This window comes from Alosa alosa, chromosome 13 (assembly GCF_017589495.1).
Source record: "Alosa alosa isolate M-15738 ecotype Scorff River chromosome 13, AALO_Geno_1.1, whole genome shotgun sequence".
Classification (NCBI taxonomy): Eukaryota; Metazoa; Chordata; class Actinopteri; order Clupeiformes; family Clupeidae; genus Alosa; species Alosa alosa.
The window spans coordinates 26,743,447-26,761,876 of NC_063201.1; the positions used below are offsets into that span (position 1 = coordinate 26,743,447).

Sequence of the window (18,430 nt, forward strand, 5' to 3'; positions counted from 1 at the left end):
AAGGTCTTCTCCAGACAGACAGACATCCAAGTGGTATCCATCGCTCAGCTGTTGTTTAGCTTTAGCTGTAGTTTAGATCACGTTAATGCATTTCAATTCACACTGAGTGATCGTTTAGATGAGGAGTCTAAAAAAGTATTCTTAAACCACTCCGTTTTTTTTTTTTGGTAATTGCAGAAAGGCAGCTTGGTCCAGTTACAGTACAGGACCTTTACTTTGCCGAAGGAAACCAGACGGACGCTCTTAGTTGTGCTCTGAGGTCAATGGTTGATGTTGTTAGAGAAATAGCGTTGTCTGTGAGTGCCACAGATGCCTGTTTAGAATAAATGATCGCTGACATTTAGCAGTGGAACAAACTGACGAGCGTCGGGTCAAACGAAGCCTGGCGAAAAATGAAAAGGCAAGGCGGGTGTGCCATTTTTAATTTAAGAAAATGAGTCTGAGACGTAGGAGGAGAAGCTGCAGGACAGCTGTAGCTCTGCATGTTCTCACAGTCGCTGTTGGAGGAGATTAGAGATTTTAGGCCTAAATTTCATTGTGGGTATTGCGCATAATTTGTTCAAGTCCTGCAACTCATAAGTTGAGCGACGAGTAAGAATGAACAGGTTTGATAAGGGATCAGATTCCAAAAATAATTCAGTGGAAATGCATGGATTCCAGTTTCTTCCAGTAGCAGCAACTGGAATCCATGCATTTCCACGGAATTATTTTTGGAATCTGATCCTTTATCGTACCTGTTCATTCTTACTGTCTGTATAAATCGTCTTGTGAGTAAACTACCAGTGCTTTTTCAAAGTTCTCAATGTCTCGTTTTAAATGTCAGGGCCCTCGGAAGTCTACCAATGAAGTGTGGAGATACATTGAGCCTGGTAAATGGTGTAAAAAAGTGATTTATTTGCATGGCTAGCCCGATGCCGAAGCACCACCATTGAAAAAGCTGTTGGTAGCATCGGCTAACTAAGCCAGATTTTGGAGTGCAGGGGACAAGCCGAGATGGGCTATGAGACATACGTTCACACTCGGTATCATGTTTCAACACACTTTAGGTCAATATCACACCGGAATTCTCCTTTAACAGTGCAGAGGACTACTTAAAGGTGCGGTCTTCAATCCTGGTGAAAGATTGTCGATATTAGAACTCAACAGCCAATCAAATGCACCCCTAGTGCTACAAAAGCAAGTTTGTTGACGGGCTGTGACGGTGTATGGTGTGTAGTGCAGCTCACTCTGAAGGTTACCACCATCACGCTGAGAAAGACTTCAGTTAACTGGAGGAGCAGAGGACAGCTAGCTCTCTCCTGTTCTGACAGGGAGCAGAGCACGGCTAGTTTTCTCCTGCACTGAGTGAGAGGCACTGAGGCAGCGCCATAGCTGAATCCCCTCAGCAGCGTAATCTCCAGCACTCACTCGTGAGAGATAGAACACGGCCTGCTACCTCACTGCACTCCCAAGACAACGCTACCGCATACACAGCCCAGGATAAGCACACCTTGCACTTTCGTACCCCCGGCTGGCACTATACGCATGACTACACGCGAGGCTTAGTCCATCCTACAGGCAGTGGAGGTGATCTACTGGATAGCATGACTCACACAGTTTGTGGTCATTTGTGACCCTCTGTTTAAATACTAGCATTTTTTTCCCTTTTTCCCACCTCATTGGGCCTACCCGATCCATTGTGTGTGTAGTGATGTAGTCGATGGATTGGTCTTCGCCCGAAGTCTTACCTCCGTCTCTACATCAGCTGAGGTGTTCGTTTAAACCTTCATTTAAGGTAATTATATGAATAAACAGCAGCTGGCAGTGGTGGTTATTACTGGATGGCAGGCTGGCAGGCTGGCTTCCTCCTTCACTGTGGCTGCCACAGACGGAGACCAGGGCTGTGTGTGTGTGTGTGTGTGTGTGTGTGTGTGGGTGTAGGTGTGTGTGTGGTAGGCACGTGTCTGTTCCCCTTTAGCGACACAGCATGTCATCCAACCACCTCCAGGTCATGTTTGTGCCACAGTTTTAATGTAACCTGATGACATCACTCCCTGGAGTGGAACTCATACACACACACACACACACACACACACATGCATGCACACACACACACACACAAATGCACACATGCACAAACACACTGAGATGCAAACACATGCACAGATGCACTGTCAAACATACACACAGACACACGCACACACAGTGCAGTATAAAAACATAGTGCACCCCATGTAAGCTATGTTCTTGTTGCCCAGGTCACAAGTACAAATCCCACATCGCGTGTTCTCGGGCTGCCACAGTATTGGCCTTAGCCAGCACTCACAAAGCCCTTATGAACAGCACAGCTCAGATGAGCAGCCACAGTACAGTATTGGCCTTATCCAGCACTCACAAAGCCCTTATGAACAGCACAGCTCAGATGAGCAGCCACAGTACAGTATTGGCCTTATCCAGCACTCACAAAGCCCTTATGAACAGCATAGCTCAGATGAGCAGCCACAGTACAGTATTGGCCTTATCCAGCACTCACAAAGCCCTTATGAACAGCACAGCTCAGACAAGCAGGGCTTCCTCGGGCTCCTTTATTGTTCGGTTGCTGTGGAAATGCTCATTCTTATGCAGTAGTTCTAATACAGTGGAACTGTGCTGCTCTACCTTAGTCAAGTCAAGTCAGTTTTATTTTGAAAGCGCAATTAACATGCACACAGTGCAACCCAAAGCGCTCCACAAACAAGACACATAACAACAAGACAAAAGATGCCGGATGGAGCGTATATTAGACGTAGGAATATGTCCAGGAGTGAAATCATTCTGTACTGCTACGTGGACTTTTCACCCCAATACTAGTAATGTCAGTAACAATGTCAGTGTTAATGTGTTAGCTGACATTCATGGCATGGGACACATACAGTAGATGCATATATTTTTGTAAAGTGTGCAATGTTTAAAGTCTGAAGACATAGAGCATATTGGCCATATAGGGTCTCTTCTAGACATGTATATAGTGGTTGTGTAATGGATGGAGAAAAGCACCATATGAGGGAGGCGGCAGGCCCTGGTTGGTGCTCTGTTCCGGAGGAGTGTGTAAGAGGTGATATTCAAAGCCAAAGCAGTGCCCTGGAAGCCACAGTATGCCATCTGCCTTCGCCACGAGAGGAGCGGACACACACTCACACTCACTCACACTCACACACACACACAGTCACTCACACACACATACGCACACACACACACACACACACACACACACTGCTCTAATCTCACAGGTAGGCAGCCAGTGAAAGCTCCCCCAACCGCCCTGTTTTATTGCACCTCTCCTAAACTGTGTATTTTTTCGCCTGCGTAAATTACACTTCCCATGCAACACATCTTTCATTTGCAGCAAACCCACCCAGTGCTGCAAATGCTAAAAGAAGTACATTCTTGCACAGAATCCCCAAAAATATACAGCACATCACCAAAATGCTCTGGGAGAAAACCTCCCCACACACTGCAGAAGAGGAGCATTGAAAATATACATTTTGATATTTTAAAGCTTTTGTATTTAAGTATATACTTATTCGTTTTATTTCTTAGGGACAATGTACAATTTTAAACATAAATTTGCCATTTGATGCATTGTACCAGAGTTATCCTCAGGCTAAGGCTTCTGATAGCGTGCCTCTTTTCCCGGCCACTGTAAGCTATGCCATTCACACTGAGGGTCTGTTTAAGTGTCCGCTCTGACTGAGGGGCACAGGCCTAGTCACAACAACGCCGGCGTGCCGCAGCAGAAGTCCCGTCTGACCGCATCCTCGGCTCCTCTGACCCCCTCCGTCGGTGGCAGCGTGTGGAGTGTAGAGCGTGCGGGTTTCAGAAGCGGAGCTCCAGGCAGGCGTGCCCTGAGACGCAGCCGCCCAGTGGACCGCTGTGATCTCCGCCACCACCGGGGCTCTCTCAATCAAAAAAAAAAGGCTTTTCTGTTAGGGCAGGTGCCTCCCAAGTCATCAGTGTGTGTGTGTGTGTCTGTGTGTGTGTGTTCTGAGCCTCGGTGTGTGCGTGCTTCAGTCTCTGTGTGTGTGTGTGCGAGCTTCAGTCTCTTCTGTGTGTGTGTGTGTGTGTGTATAAAGGATGATGGAGCGAAGGTGTATGTGACTGAGAACCCTCAGGGTAATAAAACAATGACACAGTTCTGAGCCTATCTCTGGATTGAGGACAGATAATTATAATTATTCTTTGTCTCCGAGGAGCTCAAAAGCCCGACCTGCTTTTTCTCCACGGGGCCTTGCGCACACATGATGACATGAGAGAAGATGCGCGTGTTGATGGAGACCAGGAAATGCAAACTTACATACATACAAGTGTGCACACACACTCACATTCCTTTCTCTTCATAAAAAGTTGTGTGCATTATCAAGAGTCCTTGCATAGTCATACTTACACATACACACACACACACACACACACACACACAGACCGACCATTCTCTCCATAAGCCTGTGTGTCTTCTCACTTGTCAAAGAATGTCAGTGGGCTTGGTGCAGCCGTCCGTGATGGTGCTGGGTGAGTAACGTGAGCAGGCCAGCTCATTTACAGCCTTCATGAAAGAACACTGGACAGCAACTTCGGCGGTCAGGTGGAAACTGGTTCCACTGGCCTACGGAACATTCCTGCTGATAGGGAGATGAGAAAGAGGATGGTGTGGGTGTGGGTGAGTGAGTGTGTATGTGTGTGTGTGTGTGTGTATCCTACTAATAAGCAAACTTTATTCAGCTCGTGGCACTTCTCTCTGCTCCAGTGCCTCTGCCTGCTGCAGCAACTGTGTAAAAAAAGGCATGAAAGAGGGAACAAGTGAGAGGAGAGGAAAGATGGATAGAAGAGAGGGAACGAGTGAGAGGAGAGGAAAGATGGATGGAAGAGAGGGAACGAGTGAGAGGAGAGGAAAGATGGATGGAAGAGAGGGAACCAGTGAGAGGAGAGGAAAGATTGATAGAAGAGAGGGAACGAGTGAGAGGAGAGGAAAGATGGATAGAAGAGAGGGAATGAGTGAGAGGAGAGGAAAGATGGATGGAAGAGAGGGAACGAGTGAGAGGAGAGGAAAGATGGATAGAAGAGAGAGTTGGGCAGAAAAAGCAGCCAAAAGAGAGAGGGACACAGAGTAGCTTGAGAAAATGGAGAGGTGCAGAATGAACGACACACCAGGAGGACTGGAGAGATGGAGAGAGAGATTGAACAAGAGCCATGTGGAGCTGGAGAGAGAGGGAGAGAAAGAGGTGGGCAGAGAGAGAGGGGGGGGGGGCTGAGAGACAGATGGAGGGAGAAGGGAGGGAGAGATGGAGAGGAGGCTGCCAGTGAGTTTGGAGGAAAAAGTTGGAATTGGTTCCCTGTCATAATGACCTTTCCTGCACCGCGTTCTGTGTGCTTGTCCACAACTGAGGATGTCACTGCAACACTTCTACTCACTCCATACATCCACAACTATTCCATCAGTTTCAGAACCACTCGGATTTGGTCAGCTGGGGAGAAACATTGGTTCATCTGTTTGAGTCATTCACCATATTTGTGTATAAATACCTATACATGGTGTAGAGAGAAGAGGAGGAGATGCAAGAGAGAGAGAGAGAGGAAGGGAGAGAGAGGAACAAGTCACTATTGCATGGATGGCTAGGTTGCTATGGGAACAAGATGTTGGCTCCTTTTTCCCAAAAAAGTGTCCTCCTTCCCTCTCTCTTCCTCTCAGAACCCTTCATTTATCTTGTTCTTCTCTCTGGCTCCCTCACTTCTCTCTCTCTCTCTCTCTCTGTCTTTCTTTCTCTCTTTCTCACACACATACATGTACACACTTTCCCCTCTTTCTCTCTCACTTCACTCCTCTCCCCCTCTCCTCTCTGTCAGTCTCCTGCCGTCTCTCACTTTCTCTCCCACTCGTTTCTACACCCTCTTTCTTTCTTTCTGTCTGTCTTTCTGTCTTTCCAACCTTTCTTCTTTTGTCCATCTATACTCCTCTCTCTCCTTCCCCTCTCTCTCTCTCTCTCTGATCATCCGTCTCTTTAACACTCACTTATATTCTATTCTTTTCTCGGTTGTCATGGCAATAGGCTGGGGGCGTGTGGGAGAGAGCGAGAGAGCGAGCGCGAGCGAGAGTGGGCGTTTCGGAAGTGACATCTCTTGGGCAGTAACCTTGTTTCCTGTAAGCTGGAGTTGGGGAGGGGAGATGGGGAAGAGGGGGCACGCAGTGTGAAGAGTGCAGCAACAGCGCCGCCGTGTGGAGGACAGGAAACAGTGGGACGCATCCAGGAAGCCAGTGCCATAAGGGAGGGCAGCACTGAGCGTGTGCAGCCACACAAACACACACACACACACACACACACACACACACAACACTACCAGATCCACAGAGACTGGAACATTCACAAATACTCACACACATAGTCATTACACATACACATACACACACATATATACAGTATACACACACACACAGACATATATAATCATGAATACAAAATTATTCTCTCATACAAAAACACACACACACACACACACACACAGTTGTGTACCATCCGGGCCAGTTTTTGGAGTAGATGGTGTTAGGCATGTCAGCTCCACAGCTGGGTGTGGGAATAGGAGGCCCTGTCTTCATCAGGTCCCTCCATAATTCAGCCCCATCCCCACCCGTTCCCATCTCTCTCTCCCGTCTTGACTCACAGACTGCCACTCAATACCCAGTCTATGCGCTGATTTATCTCCCTTGAAGGTGAAGCCAAACATCTGCTTTTACAGCCTTTTTTCTCTGGGCCATCACTTTAGCGTGGTGACACCTCCTGGCATATGCCTGATGTTAGGGGTTGGTGGGACTCATTCTGATCTGAAGCAAGTTTGATTTTTTTTTATCGTCTGGCAGCTGGCTGTGGAACTAGATGGTTTGTGCTCTATGTGAAGGATAATGTATAGAACGCCAGTCATTATCTGAAAATAAGTTCCGACAGGGCGAACAGGACCCTGACGCGCCAGGTTTTGGTTCGTCCTGAAGGGACTAATTTTCCGATAAAGACCAGAAGACAATATATTATCCTGCTTATTACATGGCTACTTGCCAAAATGAGACAAGAAACTTCACTCAATTTTAAAATGATTTTGTTACGTTTTTGTGGCTTCCGTGGAGAAAATAGTTTGCCACACATATAGAACTTGAACGCTTCAGATGTTGCGTGGCTGTGTATTACTTCCTGAGCTCCACTTTTCATTGCGATGAGCAAACCAACTACTCGCGGAATGGTATGAAAGATGTGAATAAGAAGCACAAAACCCATTTTCCTTGACAGTGGTCTGTTATAGCAACGGTCTGTTATACAAAATGAACTGACCTCCGAACGTTGGGAAGGCCCATTCATGTGAAAAGAACTTTCAGCAGTACTCTGAAGAGCCGTGTAATAATGTCATATAGAATCTTGAACCCAGAGCCTTATAGATATAGAGTTGCGACAATGGGTGTTCAATGAAGTTGTCACAACTCTCTATCTATATAGCTCTGCTTGAACCTATATCCTATAGAATAGATAGAATATTCTATCTAGAACTTTGCTCCACCACACACGGCTTAATATTGTGATTCCTTGGTTGGTTTTGTAGTAATGATATCAGTCGGTGCTCCATGGTTCCCCAACGGCCTTATTGTGGTGCAGGAACGTGGAACGCGTGCTTACTGTACAGCACGCTCTGCCTCGAAAGAGGTCACGCTTCTTCTTGTTTGTACACAGTCCGCCCGGGGCAAACGCAGTGAGATTGTGCTTTTATTTTCAGTGCTGTTTGGAGAGCAGCGATGTGTGTAATCAACATTACCCCCTCGTCAGGCGCACTCCTGACAACGTTGAGTAAGGCTGACCGGTCACCGAGAGGAAGGGAGAGAGAGAGGTAGAGAGTTGGCATACCACCAATCACAAGTCACAGAGAGGGGTCTGCCCAGTACTCGGCTGTGGATCATTAGCACACCTGCTGGGCTGAGGTCTGGGCGACGTGCCCCTTGCCAACCAGTTCAGGAGCCTTTCATATCGCATTATGAGCTCTGTGGTCAAGCCATCACCAGCACCTGCCCCCAATGGGACTCAACGCAAGTGAAACCAGAGTCTGTGATTTTGGTGAAAAGTTGTTCATGTTGATAATTGATATTATTGACAAATGACTCTCTTTCTCTGTTCTCCTGAAGCAACGTGGTGACTCGTGTATGGCTCAGTCCAAGTTTCCCATTCACAGTGAACGTACAGCTAGAGGAACCTGCGGAGCTACTCACTATATATAATCAAATGTGTACAGGTCAGATTTAGAATTTTGGATGAAATAAAAGCACAAAGTTGCTCAGCTCCAAGTTCTCCCATGCGCTCATGTTGATGGCCCCTGTGAGTCTCATTCTTTCTTCCTTAATTAGGAGAGGTCTGCTGCTCCACACCCAGATCCTGCAATCCTGTAATAGCACTGCAGCTTCCACCAGCTATTTTCAACCACAACTACTTTATAGTGGGGCTGGGTGCTGAAATTAGCAATGGGCCTTTATTGCGTACTTATTGCGTACAAGTGAGTTGTGTGTGTGTGTGTGTGTGTGTGTGTGTGTGTGTGTGTGTGTGTGTGTGTGTGTGTGTGTGTGTGTATGAGTTTCCAAAACATTCTTTCCTCTTTTGTCTATAGCTCATTGCCTCTTAGTCATTTATTTATGAGGACAGCTTTGTGCACAATCAAGACACAAGGCATCAGCGTGTCTGTGCTTGATGCGAGGGGAAGGGAGCACACAGAGACGCTGGCGGTTCGGGGGGTGGAACAGGGGAGAGAGCTGGGAAGGGACAGGCAATTTTCAAGGCAGAAGTGATTTAATCTGGCTCTGTGTCAGATGGACAGCACGGTGGCACTCTGCTGTGTGTGTGTGTGTGTGTGTGTGTGTGTGTGTGTGTGTGTGTGTGTGTGTGTGTGTGTGCATGCATTTGCATGTGTGTGTATATTTGAATGTGTGTATGTGCATGTGTGTGTAAGTGAAGTGTGTATGTGTGTGTGTGTGTGTGTGTGTGTGTTGCCATGTTGACTGACTTCACAGTAGGAGGAAGTATAGCAGGCAGCATGCCTAATCTTAGTCTAATGTGTTGTGAAGTGTTGTAGTTTTAAAAGGAAGCGTCAATTTGAGGATGAAAATGACTAAAGGATGTTTTGTGCCAACAAATGGTATTTTTGTACTCCAGGGGTGCTCCAAGTCTAGTGGTATGGTTTGAGGTACACAGAATGTGTGTGTGTGTGTGTGTGTGTGTGTGTGTGTGTGTGTGTGTGTGTGTGTGTGTTTGTGTGTGTGTGTGTGTGTTTGTGTGTGTGTGTGTGTGTATTTTAGTACTTCTTTTTACAACAGTCCAGAGTGCTCCAAGTCTAGTCGTATGGTTTGAGGTACACAGAATGTGTGTGTGTGTGTGTGTGTGTTGTGTGTCTGTGTGTGTGTGTGTGTGTGTATTTTTTTACTTCTTTTTACAACAGTCCAGGGTGCTCCAAGTCTAGTCATACGGTTTGAGGTACACATAATGTGTGTGTGTGTGTGTGTGTGTGTGTGTGTGTGTGTGTGTGTGTGTGTGTGTGTGTGTGTGTGTGTTTGTACTTCTTTTTATAACAGTCCAGGGTGCTCCAAGTCTAGTCGTATGGTTTGAGCAGAAACAAGCACTTACAGTACCCTGATTGTGATGCTACCCTTATCTGTGTGTGTGTGTGTGTGTGTGTCCATGTTGACTGACTCCACAGTGAGGAGGAATCACCAGGTGCTCTGCAGGCAGCATGCTCTATCACAGCAGTTTGGCAAAATTGGCTTGTACTGTGTACAAGGCTAACAGCCAGTCATAGTCACATGTTTGAATGCACACTGTGCGTTTTCAAATGTCCATTTACTGTACAGTATGTACCAATCCTGTTTGGTGTTCTCCTTCTATACATACAGTATGTTTGGCCTAGTGCTATAGGTGAAATGGCAAACACCAGTGTACAGTAGGATGCATTGATTGTAACATGCTAAATGTGGAGGATTTAACTCTCTTTCTCTGTTTCTCCCTCTCTCTGTGTAATGTTGATGTGCTGGCGGGCTGTGCTGGGATGTGGTCGTTCACAGACGGGGAGCGAGGACAAGCCGGAGAGATAATTAGTGAAGGCAGATGAAGCAGTCAGCTAGGGAAGGAAGAGACGGGTACGCCACCATGGCCAACACCGCGCATCACACTGCACATGCCGACAGAGAGAGGGAGAGGGAGAGGGAGAGAGAGGGAGGAAGAGAGAGGAAGGGAGAGAGAGGGATAGAGAGAGCTCTGGCCTCCTCTCCCTCTCCAGCTCCCTCCTTCTTTCTCTCCTCCAGTGCCTCTCTTTCATATCACTCCTTGGCTGTCTCTCTCTGTTTCTCCTTCCCTCCCTCTCTCTCTATCTGCCTGTCTCTCGGTTTCTCCCTCCCTCTCTCCTCTCCTTTCTGTTTCTCTTGCCTTTCCTCTCTTTCCTTGTCCCTCACCCCCTCTCTCCTCCTCTTGAACCCTTTCCCTTGTCCAGTGACGGACTGGGATTAAAAAACGGCCCTGGCATTTTCACCAACCAGCAGCCCACACGGGGACGCAACACACAGATATAACTTCACATGTACGGAAATAACACGCACGTTTGTAGCCCCATTGGTCATGAACTCTAACTTTAATATGCATAAAGACTGAACCAAGAACATGGATATATCAATGCACAACTCCAAAAAAATGAATGCAATATGAAATATGAAAATGAAAAAAGAATAGCCTAGAATAGATCATCAGAGCAGCAGCTCCTTTAAGCGTGTCTTAATTGCGTCATGCAGTTAACAAGGTCTTGAAGGAGCTTGCTCTTCTCAACAACCCTGTCTATCCGTAATCAGCATCTAAGTTCATTAGGCTCTGTCGCCATCAGCATAAAGGCCTCCAAATTATCCTGTGACAATCGTGTCCTTAGGCGATTCTTGATGAATTTAAGAGTGGAAAAACTCTGTTTGCATACCACTTGAGTACATGACAGTGTTAGTAGGAATTTACAGTATATGCTAACTATATATTGTTGTAGGCACAGGTAAAGAGGTTTAACTACTGGAGAAGGAAATAGCAACAGATTGCAGGTAGCACATTTCTTAATCACCAGGTTTATTTCTATATCTTCCTCTATCTCCGCGGCATCATTAAAGTCCGACGCTCTGACTGTGTACTCATTTAGACGCATTCGGTTTTGAAATTCCCAGAAGTCATTGCTTCATATAACTTTTGTAAACCAATAATAAAATAAAAGATACAGGCATATTTATTGTATTTAAATTTCAAACAATGCACTTTTTAAACATTTGACTGAATAAGGCTACAAAAGAATGTAGACTGATGTAAATATTGAGGGTCACCATGACTGTAGTAGGCTATAGAGACTCATATTTGGTATAAATACTGATCAGTTTCCCATTACGGAAGAGGGAGTTAGAGATAAATGGCTGATATGAAGCCATTTAACACTATTGATGCTTGATAGTGGGCCGAGAGATAATGTGGAACCGGCCTTGCGATGAAGGTGCCGCGCAAACCCCACGAACATGCTGCCCCGTGATTGGCCTGCCCAAACGGACCACGAGAGGCCGCGGCCCTTCTGGCATCTGCCCAAATGCCTCTCAAATTCTCTGTCTTTCTATCTCTCTTGTCTCAGTTATGTCCCTCCTTTTCCTGCCTGTCCCTCTCTCACTGGCTCTCTACCCTCCCTCTCTGTCTCTGTCTCCCTTCCTCTCTCCCTCCCTCCATCCCTCCCTCTCCCTCTCTCTCTCCCTCTCTCTCTCTCTCCGTGTCTGTCCCTGCCTCATGCCTTTGTCATTTTGACGGCACAGCTCGGTGTCCGTGGCAGGCGGGTGTCTGTAAGGCAGCCATCTGTCCCGACTGCTAGTGGTCAGGGGAGAGGCCAGAGGTGAGGAGGGTGGCATAGGGGGCGGTGTGTGTGTGTGTGTGTGTGTGTGTGCCGCCGACATGGCAGGGACAGTGTAGGGATAGAGAAGGCTTGCTTCCTGCTCCCTGGGTCTGTCGCCCAGTGTGAAGATGAAGGTTTGTGTGTGTGTGTGTGTGTGCGTCTGTGCGTGTGTGTGTGTGCGTCTGTGTGGCTATGACTGCTGTCATCCTTCAGCACACAACCCCAAGCCCCTGTGAAGAAACACAGTGAATATGCCATTTTACAAACTGAAAAAAAAAAATAATTTTAGAGAAGTATTTGCAGAATATAAACACGAAAACAAAAGCGACCACAGGTAGAGGAAGCCCTTGTGCTGAAGACTCATTACGCAGACATGTCCCTGCAATGCCGCGCTGTGTATGAAATTGGCCCAGTAATGTCTTCATGATGTTTAGCTCGCTGTGTGATAATTTGCCTTTTCTTCTGGTACAATATATTCTTGCATTGTTCTGTGGTGTTTTAGTTAATAAGCTGTAATGTGGCTGTTTGTCACCAGAGAATAAGCTGTTGTGCAGTTAATTGCCGTTGCGTAATACACTCTAATATTGCTGTTTTAAAGGGCTAGGAATAGCATTGCGTTCCTACTGATTTTATTTGAATGTCAGAACTCAAGCAGCTATTTTGAATTCAAGGTCAGTCATCTCAGGCGGTATTTCCACAGCCTCTAAACTCATCTCTTTCACTGTACCCTTTTACTGTCTTATATCTGTCTGCACAGACAACCATTTTTACTGTTGAGTCTGGAAGTGCCTTTCTTCTCTCTCTCTCTCTCTCTCTCTCTCTCTCTCTCTCTCTCTCTCTTTCTGAAACTCTTTCTCTCTCCCTCACGTTTCTCCTCCTCTCTCCTTGAGCTGTTTTGTACTCACTAACCCCCTGCCTCCCTTCTCTCTCTCTCCCTGTGTGTGTGTGTGTGTCTCTGTCCCTCCCTCAGATGCGAGGTGTGCTGTCCCCCCCTCCTATCGCCCCCACGCCTCCTTCGCTGCTCCCTCCTACGACCACCCTGGCTGGGACCCCCGCATGCGTGTGACCTCTGGAAATCAGCTCTACATGTTGGACCAGGAAGAGGTACAGTGGAGTCGCCCCACCTCAGCCTGGGCCCCTGGGCCTGAGACTGGCACTGCTTGTGCTGCTCCCTCCATCACTCTCTCTCTCTCTCTCTCACTATCTATCTAGTTCTCATTCTCTCGCTCTCTTTCCCCCTCCCTCTTTCTTTCCTCTCCCCCTCTCTCTTTTTCTCTCTATCTATCTCTTTCCCCGTCTTTCTCTCAACCTTTGTTTATCTCCCCCTCTCTCTCTCTCTTCTTCCCCCTCCCTCGTTCTATATCTCTCCCCTTCTCTCTCTGACTCATTGGCTTAATCTGTGCTCCCCTTAACCCCTGTCATTCTCTCTAGACCTCCCTCTCCATTATCTTTTCTGCTTTTTCTGATTCTCCCTGTGTTTTTCCTCCCTCTCTGCATCTCTCTCTCTCTCTCTCTCTCTCCCTGCATTCCTTTCTTTTGTTTTTTATCCTCTCATTCTAATTCTCTCCCTTTATCTCATTTGCCCATCCTTCTTCTTCTCTCTTATGCTCCCTTTTTCCACTCTCGCTCCCTCACGCTTTCTCCATCTCTCTCTCTCTCTCTCTTTCTCTCTCTCTGTCTCTCTCTCTCTCTGCCAAGCTCCTCTGTAACTCATTTGAAACCAGCAGGCAGAAGAAAGAGAGTGTATTCTCCTTCCACACCACCTTTGAACAAGGCTCTGGCTGTCAGAAGTACAAACGGCCAGCTCAGCACATTGCATGTCCCTACTCTTGATTATCTGTAAAGCTCAATGCTGCCGCCGCCGCTGCTGCCACTGCACATTTTTGCGAGGCTGCATTTTTTCCTCTCTTTCCCACAGTGAGAAAGCTTCTGGCAAGGACATAGAGACCTCTGACATTCCCATCATCCATACACAATTAATATTTACAGCTGTTTAAGAGTGATACTCACCAACATAATGAAGTGTTATGGCACATTAGAGAAGGTTATGAGTTCAACCTTCATTACATAGTAACTAAGGAGTTTTTTTTGTCTCCCTGCCTTCCAGGATTGAGACTATTATACCGCATTGTATGTTTTTGACGTAACACAGAAGCAACACTGAAGCAACACAGATGTGGACGAGGTCTCGTTTAACTCTGCCGTCACCCTACAGGGCCATTAATCAGGAGTCCATTCTTGTGTAATTGTTGCCATTTTGTCAGGCGCTCCGATAAGGCAACACTCTGAATGGATTTGAATCAGTCATGATGGCCTAATAGCTGTCACCTCTGTGAAAATGAGGGCTGTGAAATATTCATGGATGTCAGTCATCTCCTGTGGTGACTCTCTCCCTCTCTCTTTCTCTCTCTCTTCTCTATCCATCTCTCCATCAGTCCCCCTTTCTCACCTCTCCTTTTCTCTCTCTGTCTCTCTCCTGGTCTCTCATTCACTCTCTGTCTCTCTCTGTCACTCTAATTTTCTCTCTTCTTCACCATCTCTCTCTCCATCACACACTCTCTCAGTCTCTCTTTCGCTCTCTCTGTCTCTCAATCATTCCCCCTTTCTCCCCTACATTCCCTGGACAGCCCGCCAATATATGGCAGGGTCCTGCTATATATGTGTCTCCAGTCATTCAGCAGAGTCGGCTGTCCTCCTGTGTTGGACTTTTAGCGGTGACATCCATCCATCCATCCATCCATCTTTATCCCTGCGCCTTTTTGTCCAGTCAGGGGCAGGTCATGTTTATTAGATTACTCCACACACTGGACTCTGCATAAACACTGCATTAGTCTCATGGGTCTACAGGGTTGACCCAAAGTGTTTTAATGATTAAATATGAATATTAACAAAATAACAAATAATACTAGAATACAGAATACAAAATGCCTACATAATAAATAAAAAAAATAAAGAGTACATAAAATAAAATAAAGCAGTGGTAATAGTAATAGTAAATATGTATAATATAGTATAGTATAATATAATCACTGTTACACACTGGTAATAGTAATAGTAAATATGTATAATATAGTATAGTATAATATAATTACTGTTACACACTAGTGGTAATAGTAATAGTACATATGTATAATATAGTAGAGTATAATATAATTACTGTTACACACTAGTGGTAATAGTAATAGTAAATATATGAAGCACATTGTGTGTGTGAAATGTGCTGTATAGATAAACCTGCCTTGCCTTGCCTTGCCTTGCCTCATCTTGCTAAAATAACACACCGCTGAAAAATTAGGGGTTCTTTTAGGTGAGGTGTCTCAGAATCAATAAGTGTTACCTTCCAGAGAACGGTCGAGCAGCACTCTTACGTAACGCTTCAGTGTGATGCAGGCAATATGGTGGCTTCACTTTTACAAGTGCAGCCTTCAGTTCCAGCCTGTGTGAAACTGTACACTTACATCAGTTGGGAAAGGTTTTATTACAGGTTGTTTTATTCTTATCAATGTCAGTCCCCTTAACAAACCTCTCGTGATAAATTAAAACAATTGCTTTGTAACATTTTTGACTATATACTATGTGAAGATATGCAAACTATCAACCCAATTAGCTATATGGACAGAGCAGAACATAGCCCTCTCCATGGAGGCCTTACTGCCTTACTGGAAGATAAGATAACACAAATGTGAAAACAGAGCTGCATTAAAAGGCAGAGGATTGGGCATCAACACACAAATGGCTGGCATCGTCTCTCCTGTGCCCACCTCAGTTGTGCGCCGACACTGCCATGCCACAATTCACCATTCCGGCCGCCAAAACACTGCCCACAGTCCTACAACACACACCACTATTCCCCCTGTAGTCTGCATGCCCACAGTAGATGGAGCAGCAGTGGCATGTCCTAATCAAACACTAATCTGCAGCCTGTAAAAATGAGTCGTGTCTCGTGCGAGCTGGGTGTCGCTGTATGTGCATGCGTGGCGAACATCCATACGGTTTTCTCCAGCCACTGCAGTTAATGGCTTCATAACAGCAAGGGGAGGTGTGTGTGTGTGTGTGTGTGTGTGTGTGTGTGTGTGTGTGTGTGTGTGTGTGTGTGTGTGTGTGTGTGGGTGTGTGGGTGGCTGGCTTTGCCTATGGCTGCTGTTGTCACACCACATAAAGCATGGGCCATGGACTAGTTAGCATTTGTCACACATGCATGACCCATGGGAAGCCATTCGGAAAGGGTGTATGTGTGTGCGCGTGTGTGTGTGTGTGTGTGTGTGTGTGTGTGTGTGTGAGTATGAATGTGTGTGTGTGCGTTTGTTGGGGGTTGGGGGGTGGTTGTTTATGTAATGGGGTCCAAGGATGGATTGCCTCCTCGTTGGGGCATAAACACAACTGTGTCACCTCCCAGGTCTCTGGCATGCCAGCCTTAATGTATCTCTAAACAGTGTGCATGAGTGTGTGTGTGTGTGTGTGTGTGTGTGTGTGTGTGTGTCACCTCCCAGGTCTCTGGCGTTAATGTATCTCTAAAGAGCTGCTGCACGCCCTGCTGTTGTGTGTTAGAAGCAGTAGGTTCACTGTCAGTGTAATAGCAGCCTTTTCTCCCGGAATGCGTCCCTGTCATATCTTCTGCCTAATTCAAACAGCGATGGCAGCTAATGGTGCATTTGAATGAAGCATTTCTTAATGGTGCTGGCTCACGTCCAGGGGTGGCGATTGAAGGCTCAAGGTGCACATCGCCATACTGTAGTGGCGGATTTAGAGACCGCTGCGGTGTCCTCGCTCTGACCGCTCGCCATTCACTGTGTCAGTTACGCCGTGGCTGAGTGTGAAGAGAGAATTCCTACGAGAGACGAAGCGACAGACAGACACACACACACACACGCACACACACACACACGCACACACACACACACACACACACACACACACACACACACACACACACACACACACACACACACACACAGTAAAAGCTCACTCAGTAAAGGACACTGAGAAGAGGTGACAGGAGTGTGTGCCACCTCTGAGTTGCTGTGAATGGCATCTCTTTCTGTGTGTGTGAGAGTGTGTGTGTCAGTGTGTGCGCCTGCATGTGTGCGTGTGTGCATGTCAGTGAGTGAGTGAGTGTATGTGTGTGTGTGTGTGTGTGTGTCGCGCACATGAAGAGAGGTGTCTGGCAGCCACTTGTGGGTGGTGTGCAGTGGGGCAGAGCTGGCCTGTATGAGGGGGTGGCAGAGGGAAATAGCTGTCAGCACACACACACAGACCCCCCCAACCCCCACCCCTACACACACACACACACACACACACACACACACACACACACACAGACCCCCCCAACCCCCGCCCCTACACACACACACACACACAAACACAGACTCCCCCAACCCCCGCCCCTACACACACACACACACACACAAAGAGAGACACACTGACTGTGTGAGAAGGAGAAGAGTAAGCACTCTCCCCTTTGCTTTACTTTAGCTCCTCATCTTTATCTCTCACTTCCATTTTCATTGTCACTCTGATTTTCTCTCCTATCCTTTAATACTCTGCATGCATATGTGCGTGTGCGTGTGTGTGTGTGTGTGTGTGTGTGTGTGTGTGTGTGTGTGTGTGTGTGTGTGTGTGTGTGTGTGTGTGCGCTTCCCTTTCTCTCTGTCTCTCTCTCTCTTCCCTTCCTCTTCCTCCCTTCACAGCTGGGTCTGCTTAGGCAGTGGTGACATATGGCCCGGCCCCCCGAAGCACCACACAGCCCCGGCACGCCACGCCAGCCTCCCCTTGCTGCCGCCTCTCTCTCTCTCTTCTCTTCCTCTCTCTCTCTCTCTCTCTCGCCAGCCTCCCCTTGCTGCCGCCGCATGCCCTCCTGCTCCCCCAGATTTATGGCTCTCGTTCTGCCCCATCACTGGCCTGCCATCCGTCTCGGGGCCCCCATTAGTGGACTGGCAACCCAGCGCAGAGCTGCCCGGCCCCCACTGTTCTCTCTCTCTCTCTCTCTCTCTCTCTCTCTCTCTCTCTCTCTCTCAGCTGCCTTTGAGGCCCTGCCACCTGCAGCCCCTCACAGACTCCCCTGAGAAGAGAAAGACTCCCCAGACACCTAAGACAAAAGAGCCCATTGTGGTGACTCCTCTGGGTCTGCCTCTGTTTTTTTCTCTCTCTATCTCTCTTTCTCACTCAATGTTTCCCTCTCTTCCATCTCTCTGATCTTTCAGATAGCCCAGTTCAGGTGCGGGTAATTGCTCTCTACCCCCCTCTCTCTCTCTGTCCCCCTCTCTCATCCTCACTTTAACACAGCTACTCTCTCTGTCCAACTCTCTTTCTGTCTCTCATCCTCAGTTTAACACAACCTTTCTTTCCTCTCTCTCTCCCTCCCTTTCTCCCTCTCTCTCTCTCAGTCACAGTGTCTGTATCTCCTCACCCCCCCCTCCCTCAGAGCAGTGCACACAGCAGGTGTCTCCCTCACCACAGCCAGAGGGTGGACCAGCAGACGTGAGGCTCTCCGATGGGTGCCATATCCAGCGCT

At 47.2% G+C, this 18,430-nt stretch overlaps 1 protein-coding gene across 8 annotated transcripts in view; it reads left to right on the plus strand.

The window, feature by feature from the left end:
* Positions 1 to 18,430, plus strand: part of syngap1b (synaptic Ras GTPase activating protein 1b) — a 103,878-nt gene that overhangs the window by 9,839 nt on the left and 75,609 nt on the right. For all 8 annotated transcript variants that reach the window (XM_048260215.1, XM_048260214.1, XM_048260210.1 and 5 more), the window contains exon 2: positions 12,890 to 13,023. In XM_048260215.1, the coding sequence (XP_048116172.1) occupies positions 12,890 to 13,023 (134 nt within the window). The remainder of the gene's footprint in view (positions 1 to 12,889; positions 13,024 to 18,430) is intronic.